The 10,396-nt window shown below is 36.4% G+C and overlaps 1 protein-coding gene across 6 annotated transcripts in view; it reads left to right on the top strand.

The window, feature by feature from the left end:
- The first annotated feature begins 1,105 nt into the window (after window positions 1-1,105).
- LOC107689332 (translation initiation factor IF-2-like) overlaps window positions 1,106-10,396 on the top strand; it is a 35,847-nt gene continuing 26,556 nt past the window's right edge. For 2 of the 6 annotated variants that reach the window (XM_016487283.1, XM_016487281.1), the window contains exons 1-4: window positions 1,106-1,396; window positions 3,400-3,429; window positions 3,900-3,950; window positions 10,085-10,168. In XM_016487283.1, the coding sequence (XP_016342769.1) occupies window positions 3,403-3,429; window positions 3,900-3,950; window positions 10,085-10,168 (162 nt within the window). In that variant the 5' untranslated portion in view covers window positions 1,106-1,396; window positions 3,400-3,402. The remainder of the gene's footprint in view (window positions 1,397-3,399; window positions 3,430-3,899; window positions 3,951-10,084; window positions 10,169-10,396) is intronic. The other 4 variants (XM_016487285.1, XM_016487284.1, XM_016487280.1 and 1 more) reach the window with 3 other exon arrangements.

The raw sequence follows: 10,396 nt of genomic DNA on the forward strand, positions 1-10,396 counted from the left end.
TTGCCGCCAGGTGAAAATACAACGATAAAACAATGATTATTGGACTTTGTCTTAAGATAAATCATACTCCCCTGATAGCACACTTACATCACAGAGACGTCTATATTGCATGTATTTTTTAGAGTGTTTGCTCAACTGAAATACGTCTATAGGACGTTTCCTATCAGATGTCAAATAGACGTTTAGAAGATGCCTTTAAGATGTTTATGATTTAGAATGCATGTCTTACAGACGTCTATCAGATGTTTGTAGACAGCAGATGCTTTCCAGATGAAGCGATCTTTAACAGACATCCCGCAGACGTACGTGTGCTATCTGGGATAAGTCTTTGTACATCAAAATGTCACGTTTACTTATGCATTACTTGCAGTTTCTTAGTAATTAGTTGAGAAATGTACTAGCAATTGTTTCAAAGTAAACCCAAAACCAGTTTGTTTGTTTTTTTTGCTGCAGTGTAGCCTACACTTTTTATGGTTACTTAAAAAAACTCCAACTGTTTGTTTACTAAGCCTCATCCGCGCCGCGCCCTTCTGATAAGTTACCCGTGCAAACAAAGAATTAGCACAGTTTGCGTTCTGAGCGAAGAAACGTGGCTGAAGACAGATATGATATTCAGCTCGCGAACTCGAGCGCAGTTCGTGCTGCTGAAGTTCAACAGTGAAGGTTTCCTGAACGTTAACGAGGGAACTTCCCCAGAGGTGCGAAACGGATGAATGGAGCTGCGTCTCAAAACCCCAGCACTTCAGGCATAGGCGGGTTTCTGGCAAGCTGGTAAGCCCAACACCGCTGTCTAAAAAGAAGCCAGCTCGCTAGGTTTTAAACCAGCTCCGTTCATTGCGTTCCGTCGCTTTGGGGAAGTTCAACGTTTAGGAAACGTCTCGAGACGCATTCGGGGGGCTGGGTGGGTGCTCACGGCAAAATGGTTCTAGGAGGTCAAGAAACCTTGCTATGAATTTCTAAAGTAAAACGAGAATGGATCAATAATAGAAACGCCATGCACTGCGCTATAGCATGCAAACCCGCTTTTGTTTAACCTAGAAGCGTATAAAGTCTGGCGGGGGAGGGATATGCCTCGTGCATCCTCCGTCTGCGTGAGACTTCAGTGAGAAACAAGCGAGACAGACCTGCAATTGGATCCTACACAAGTCAATCCCACATGTGGGTGGGCGGTGGACTCAGAGCTGCACACCCAGTAAAGTTTGTGCAACAAAAGGTTGCGGGAAAGTTGCGCACGAACACGATTCACACTTACACCTGAAATCTGCATGCGCTAAAAGCGCCAAAGCAAGCTGCGTTTAAGACCCGATTGAGCTCAGTTTCATTCAAGCCACAATGAAGTCATACTTGTGGATTTTCGTCCTTGGAAGTTTAATCGTGACTGGAGTGAAGATGCAAGGTAAGGGTTTTCTTAAACTATAGCTTAAAAGATACTAACAAAGTTTCTTTGTTTTCTGCTTCCACACTTGTTTAGTGTTACAAATGCATGAAGTGAAATATACTTTTTAAATTGAAATGATTTAAATATTAATGCATTAATTGTATATAAATGAACAGAGAGAATTCTGAATGAAATGGAAAGCATGCATGTCTTTTTTGTTGGTAGGGTGAGTCTGTATATCAGCTCTAAGATCACATGTTTTGAACAAAAGGACTATATTATTATACATGCATGATTGGCAATTCAAGCATTCTGAGATCTTAAAATAAGACCCTCAGAAACGACTTGTGGAAGCTGTAAAGCCTAGCTCTGCCAGCACAGCTCACTGCATTTCCCTCTTTGTACATTGTGTTCTTGACTAACAGCTTTGGCTGCTCAGAGTCTCAATAATGACCTCATCCAAACGTTTCCCACTTCTTAAACGTTTACAGGATGTAACCAAATGTTCAGGATCGGGAGGAACGGATGTAAAAGGTTTAAGTCTGGCATTAAATATCCCATTCTGATGTCACACGCCTGTTTATTGCTAATATGTAAAATTTCATCCAGATGTAGAGAGCAAACATGCATTTAGTTCACTGTTGTAAACTGAGAAAGACTGAGGTGTAGTCTCAGAAATTCAATCCATGAGTCCCAGATGAAGACCACACCCTATATGGAGAATATGGTGGAGTTATGAAAGGGATGCTTTTGATGCACCCGAGGGAGTTTGCGTGCCTCTGTCCCGTTGTGAGAGACGCAGCGAGGCACATGCATTGCCACAGCTTTGGATTTTTTGTATTTTGTTGGCTGGGATTGTGCAGAGAGACGCTCTTTGTTCTGTGTTTGTGTGGACAGGTGTGTTGCTGTCCTCCTCTCTGCTCTAGAGCAAACCTCCTTTGTGTCTCTTAATCTGACAACTACCAACTGCGCCAACCAAGTCAAATAAAAGGCCGGCTGTGGAAATTAAAAGCTTGAGGGAGAAAAATCGTTAGCATTTGTGCAAATACAAGCAGGATTTCGCCCGAAAGCCGCTGAAACGTGACGACCTTGAAAGAAGGTGTTAATGCATCTGTGTCATTTTACAACACAAAAAGCATACTCGATGCAGGAAGCATTAGATGTCCATCGAGCGAGCAAACAAACGTCACGTACCACTTCATTTGCATTAAAACCGAAGATGCATCTGTTTAAGAAAAATCAAAGATCATTTCAAAATGTATTGCAGAAGTCAAGAGTTTGGATGCATCTTTGACGGTTTTCCACATTTTAGAAAAATAGTAAAAATTCTGATTACTGACCATTACTTACATGTTATTGCTTTATAACCAAAAAATAGCACATATTAAACTCTTTTATTGTCCCATTTCTGATATAAATTAAAAACAAAACACTAACAACTAAAATCAGTATATTAAAATACTAGGTGACTTTCAGGTGAAAAAAATAGACATTATTTAAAATTTTAGAGCTTTATTTGTGTTATTTTAGTATACTGTGATGGTTTTTGTTAATATTTTGAATCACTTTTTATTTTTTATATTTTCCGCTTTCATATTAACTTCAGTTAAAACTGTAGTAATTTTGTTGTGTGATTTTGTCATTTTTATTAGTTTTGTTGTTTTTAAATATGCCTACACGGTTTTAATTTGATTTCGGTTTTAGTTATGTTAATAAAAATTAAAAATGTTCCTTGGAAACATGCTGAAATAAAATGCATTTACATTTTTTATATTTTATAGCAAAGATTTTTATCGTTTTAGTTTTAGTAAACTATAATAACCCTGGTTTTAGATGACATTAAAGATAATGCAAATGTAAAAATAGGGGAAATGAGCATGCACAATTAAATATAACACATATAGTACTGTGCATCTATAATAGTAAAGTCATGAAAACAAACCGAACGTGTGATTAGTTTTCTGAATGAACCAGATATTTGTGCATCCGTTAAATCTCACGTCTTTGGTTGTGTTTTTCAGACGATGGAGTGGAAGGTGCAGAGAATGCCGGTACGTTTGCTGTAATAAAACTGAACTGGTAGCAAACTCTGTGACGTGCCAAAGCAATAAACCTGAGTGATGGAAAGATTTTACAGCGGGGTAAAGTTAGTTTTAGGTTCGATATTCGCCAGACATTCGCCTAGGCTGCTTTAGGGACCGTCTGCAAATTTACCTCTCAGTACAAAACGAAGTCCAGTAATTAATACAATTTATGTTTAAAGTGAAAGTGACGTGACATGTGGCCAAGTATGGTGACCCATACTAGGAATTAGTGCTCTGCATTTAAAACTTGTGATGGCTAGATTTTACGGCTCTCACATCGGGCTTATTTTACAGTTCCTCATAACAGCGATCTCACAGTGTGTTTGTTCAAGTCAACCTGTTCACGTGGTCCAGTACACCACCTGTGTCTTTTTTTTTGTGCTGATGATAAATATGATAAACGCAGGTTGCTAATTTACCTTTTATCTCATATCCAGATTCTCCGGCAGATGACCTCGCGCCAGAGGACTCAACCATTCCTGATGAAGGTGATGATAAGCTTCTTATGTCTGCATGCAATTGAATTTACAGCAGGGGATCTTGATGCTAAATGCAAATAGCAAAAACACAAATCATGCATAATTAGGATAAAAAGTCAACTGAAGAACACTCGTCCTTCATTGTTGACGTCAGAAACTATGAGAGTGTTTTACACAAATGTAGTCAAACTGGACATGCCCTCATGCTCCAAAACCATCAACAACACACTAAACAGAAGTAAATACAACCCAGACGATATTAAATACGGGTTTGGTATTGTCGTTACTCGATATCCAACATAAAATCTGAGTCCTGAAGCAAAAGCAGTTGAGAAGCAGTGATCTAGCTATATTCGTAACTAGCAGCAAGAGATTATTTTCATGGCAGTAATTTGTGGGTGATTGATTTCACAGGAACATCACTGTTGTGTTTAGTTCCTCAACAACCTGTGGATTTGTTTATAGGATTTATGCAAAGCGCTGCTGTGTAGATCTCTTTCTGTATGAGTAGAATCATGAAAAGCTATTCTCGCAACTTTCACTGAAGTTGTATTAAGGTTAGGACGAAACATTCTTAATGTAACGTTTATGGAACGTTCTTATAATTGTATTAATATTTGACATGCATTCTCATATGATGTTATTTGTACTTGACGAACGTTCTCATGATGTTGAGAGAAAACGTTCTTAGAATATTAATAATAAAGGTTCAAGGAACATTTTATTTTGGGTGAAAAAGTTGCAACGTTGTAAGAAACGTTTTAGAGCTTTCTAAAGAAAACTGGACATTTGAACGTTCTTAGAACATTAAATATAAACATTCAAATGACATTTTTGGGGCGAAAATAAAGTTAGTAGTTAATGTTGTAAGAAACGTTTTTGTAATCTTTAAATTTGAAAAATGAAAAAATGTTTCCACAACTTATAAAATAAGTCCCATTGAAATGCAGTTAGAGGAACATCATTTTTAGCATTTGCACACATTTTTAAGTAGAAAAACATAATTAACCTGATCTATTATTTAGATCAAATGAACAGCATAGCACGTTAACGGTAACTTATGTTGCATGTAAATTTAATAAACAAGTGAGATATTATTTATCACTGGAATTAGTGCAGTCATTGCTCACATGGTAAATGTGATCTAAACCACAGAACCGAAACTATTAAATGTCAAATAACAGCAGCTCTAACAGCTCTTTCCCTTCACTAAAAACACATCAAATAACACTTAATTTCAAAATTTACTCTCGTTATCCAGCCCTATGCAAAGCATGTTGGGAACTTAAAATCCACTGCACGGTTTTCAAAGTTATCAAGACAAGTTCATTAAGTTACAACTACTACTTTTTTTGTACTACTACTAAAAAATAAATAAATAAAATAAAATAAAAATCAATAAATGCAAGAAATTTCAGTTTAAATATCACTTTAAATTGCACAACATTAAGTTGATGGAATGATCAACATTATGTCAATAGAACTCATCAAAATGGTGTTTGCAACTTAAATGCATTTTATTAAAGGGGTGGTTGATTGCGATTTCACTTTTTTAACGTTAGTTAGTGTGTAATGTTGCTGTTTGAGCATAAACAATATCTGCAAAGTTACGAAGCTGAAAGTTCAATGCAAACGGAGATACGGTCTTTTAAAATTCTGGCAGTTTAATGCCTACAAAAACGGCTGGTAGGGACTACAACGAGTTACTTCCCGGGTTCGTGACATCACAAACCCAGCATTTTACATAAACCCCCCCTCCGGGAACACGCAGCAAAGGGGCGGGGCCTTGCTGCGCTGCTTTAGAGAAGAGGAAGAGAAAACTACATGTAAAAATCTATTCATATATGAATCACGATTCTGTCTTCTAACGATTCTAATGGATTCACAAGTTTCAAAATGTTCTAAAGCAGCGTTCTCATACTGTTCCTGGCCTCGCCCTGCTCTGCACATGCTCTGCATCTCTCTCTCTCTCTCTCTCGTTCAGATCATCAGCTCAGTGAATACACTTATTTTCACATACTATAGCTATGAGAAGCGTTATACATGGACACGCGTGCGGTTGCCGAACTGTATTAAAGCTTTAATCAGAATAAAACCGTATGTTAAAAGCTAACAGAAGCAGTAGCATTTACAAATAACAGCGTATCTAAAAGTATGAGACAACAACAAAAAACATAGGCCTACCATTAAAAGCCGTGCTTGGACAGGTTCTGCACGATCCTCTTCAATAATGTCCTCTGTGTCTCAATCGAGCTCAAACTGATAAGCGATATTAACGACGCCGCTGTTTACAATACAACCGGAGCACCGCTGAGGAGAGGGCGGGACGTTTAGACGCACACTAGAGAAGGTTTAGCCAATCACAACACACTGGGCCAGCTAACCAATCAGAGCCCATCGTGTATTTCTGAGGGCGGGGCTTCATAAAAGCAGGAAATGATCAGCGCGTTCAGAGGAGAAGGGACAGAGTGGTGTGGAATAAAGGTAAATTATGTGAAAAATAATGCGTTTTCTAACAAACGAAGAATTAACACATGTTAGACTGCACCCCATAAACACAATAAAGCCTAGAAAAAAAACCAGTCAACCACCCCTTTAAAGCATAAGTTTTATAAAACGATGCATTTATTGAAGTTGTGGTAGTAATTCCCCTTTTTTTTTTTTTAGTGCAAGAGAACCTTCAGAATCTCTCAGAAATATAAACTCTTAAAAATAAAGCTTGTTTATTGGCATTGATGGTTCCATTCTTTCCTCTGCATAAAAGGCACTTTATAGTAGAAAAAAGCTCTTTAGATTATTAAAATGTTCTTCATATTAAGAAATAATGGTTCTTTTTTGGAACTGTTCACTGAAAGGTTCTTTGGGGAACCAAAAATTGTATTTTTAAGAGTGTTTGTGATCATGAAACTCTTCTTGAGTTTGTACAGTAGATCATACATGAAATAGGGAAAAGTCTTGTTCCTGCTGCCATCGCCGGTGATGTTGGATCCAGTCTGTTTACCAGATCCCGTCAGAAGATATTCATTTATCTGTTTAACACAGAAATTATTCTGAAAGCCAAAACCTACAAACTGCGTGTTGTCTGGCGTCCAAACTAGTCATTAACTGACTCTTCTATCAGCTGTCAGGCAGACGGAGGCGGAGGAGAAAGTGAGGATGAAAATGAGATCACTGAATAATATTAGTTGTGCATTTCTCCACCAGCATAAATTCAACAGGTGTTTTTATCCCAAAGCAACGGAAAATTACTGCGTCACAACACAGTCCTTGAGAAAGAGATGTCCTCTTATCTCACAGCACACAACATGAGATTAAACAGTAATAGAAAAATTATATTAAAACAACAACACAGGTCAAAATTTTGCAATCATTTAGATTTTTAAATTAAATGCTTTTGCTGCTTATTTATTTTTATTTATTTTTTTGGAAACTGTGATGCACTACCATTCATAACTTTGGAATAAGAAAGATTTTCTATTCATCTGTGAATCCTGAAAAATAAAATGTATGACAGTTTCCACAAAAAAATATTGGGCGGCACAACTCTTTTCAACATTGATAATAATCAGAAATGTTTCATATTAGAATGATTTCTGAAGGATCATGTGACACTGAAGACTGGAGAAATGATGCTGAAAATACAGCTGCGCATCACAGAAATACATTACAGCTTAACAGAGATTCTCATAGAAAACAGCTGTTTTACATTAGAATAATATTTCACATTTTTACTGTATTTTCGATCAAATAAATGCAGCCTTGCTGAGCAGAAGAGACTTCAAAATGTTCCATAGCAATTGCATCGTAGGACCGAATGAGGTTTTTAAGACGTGTGCCCATATCATTATGATTCCCCACCATTTCTAACCGTTGGCAGTGATTTTTGGCGTTCTACGAATGTAAAGCATTGAGCAGGTTTTGTGAGTCTGAGCTTTAGGAATGCAATGTTCTCAACTTCATCTTTGTTCAGAGCATGAAAGTGAACTTTTTGTCAAAACTGGCTTTTAAAGGCACCGATTCAGAGTTTTTTGTAGGATTTAGTAACAAGTGTCTGTGCCTTCCATTGCCATTCCTTTCTATTGCAGTGATGAGTAATGAGTCTGTTAGACTCTGAAACACATTGGAGAGAGTTGGCCGTCAGACCTGTAACAGACCGCAGATCAACACGACTCCATTAAACACCTGCATTTTAGTTATATTCACTGAGATATTTAGATATCAGATATATTTCCTCCAAGTTTAAAGGAATAGTTCACCTATCAAATTTTGCCATCAATTTTTTACTCTCCCTCATGTCTTTCCAAACCCATATGATTGATTTTCTTCCCTGAAACAAAAAATGAGATGCATGCATGAAGCTTCTGTCTTTGCACACAGCGAAAGTGGATAAAAAAGCTAAAAAAGCATACATTACATGCCATCTGAGATAATATGAAGGGAAACACTGTTAACCTGCATTTGGGATTTGAGAGGAAGATAGAATAGCAACTTAAATTTAATCAGTTCTTCACATGAAGCATCATACAACTTCATTAGACTTGGAATATAGTGCTTGTTTGGATCATGAAAGTACAGAAAACAACATGAGTAAATGACCAATGTTTTAAACTATTCTATAGTTTTTACAGTGATTTTGCTGTGAGTAAGTGCTGTTTTTATCCAGGTTAACTAAAACGAACACTATTAAAAATCATTTTTAGTTGAAATGAAGCTGAAATCAAATATTAGATGTAAAACTTAAACTAAATGAAAATCCAAAATTTTGTCTTGGCAACTAACTGAAATAAGTTTCAGTTGAAAAACTAAAGTTACTAACTGGAAAACTAAAATAAATAAAACTAAAAGTAAAAACTCGAATAAAAACTAAAAGTAAAAAAAAAAAAAAAAAATGCTTCTAAAATATTGAAATCTAGTCTAGTCTAGTTTCCTTGTTGCGGTGATTAGAACGTTATTTAAAGGTTACAAAAACGCTTCTTAAACGTTGTACTGATTTAAATTTTACTCAAAATGTAACATTATTTGAATGCTTATTTTTAAAATTCTAAAAACGACCACATCATCTAAACGTTGTATAATTTTATTTTTTACTTAACATTTAACATTATTTGAACATTTATTTTTGTTATTTTATAAACGTTAAAATGTTCACTTTTTTGTTATGATTATAACATTATTTAAAGGCTACAAAAATGCTTCTTAAAACGATCTGCTAACTTTAATTTCACAAAACAAAAAATCGAGTGTTATTTGAACGTTTATTTGTAAAATTCTAAAAATGATTAAATGTTTCCTAAACATTGCATTAATTTTAATTTTATTTTTTACTTAACATTTAATGTCCAGTTTTTTGTTGTGACTATAATGTTATTTAAAGGTTACAAAAACGTTGTGCTAATTTTATTTTCACCCCAGAGAAATGTATAACGTAATTTGAATATTCTAAGAATGTTAAAATCTCCAGTTTTCTTGTCGTGATTGTAACGCTATTTAAAGGTTACAAAAACATTTCCTAGATGTTCATCAAGTACAAATAACATCATAAGGACGTTTTGAGAATTTCTCAACGTTATCAAATATTCGTAAAGTTCCATAAACATTACTTTGAGAACGTTTTGTCCTAACATTGATATAACGTTTAAAAAACGTTTCCTTTTAGCTGTGATGTCATCTGAGATCGCATGATGGGAAACAACCCTGCATTTGTGATTTGAGAGGAAGATTATCAGTGAATAAACGCTTAAATTTCGTCTTGACTTCTTGTATGTATTGTCATGTTAAGGCAGAGTCATTCAATCCTGGTAATGAACAGCTCTTGTAAAGCCGATATGAGGGTCTGGAACAGGTCTGTTCTTGATAAACTCCCTCACTGGATGTTTGATGTTACGGTAGAAATGCAGAACTGTCGCGACATGTAACATATAGATCTTATATATGCTGAAAACACCGCCGCGGGAGATTTACTGCAGCGAGGCGATGGAGACTGTGAGTGTGATTTATGGTCACCTGTGCGCTTGAGGAGAGCTTGAGTTACGCTTCAGGCACAAACGAGAGTCAGGATCTGACAGCCGCTGATGCTCCTGATGCTGACAGGAACAAATCTGTGGGATGGTGTCACCTGTCTGATTGTGAGATCTCTGTTGCAGCTGCAGACGCTGAAGAACCAGCTGAAGAACCAGCACCTGAAGATCCAGCGGAGGAGGCCGTGGATGAGGCAGCAGCTCCTGCAGGTTAAACAAACACAGACATTAACATTAAAGCACTTTACAGTGATTTTACCATGAGTGAGAGACGTTCTTAGCAGCACTGTAAAAAATGACCATGAATTTAACGGTAAAAGACTGTAAAAATGCTACAGTAAAAACCTGTTAAATGGTTAATGGTAAATTCCCCAACTATATACGGTGAAAAACTGTATTGGACATTACATGTATTGGACATTAATTTTACGGTAGTAT

The sequence above is a fragment of the Sinocyclocheilus anshuiensis genome, unplaced genomic scaffold, assembly GCF_001515605.1.
Source record: "Sinocyclocheilus anshuiensis isolate Anshui unplaced genomic scaffold, SAMN03320099.WGS_v1.1 scaffold1335, whole genome shotgun sequence".
Lineage (NCBI taxonomy): Eukaryota > Metazoa > Chordata > Actinopteri > Cypriniformes > Cyprinidae > Sinocyclocheilus > Sinocyclocheilus anshuiensis.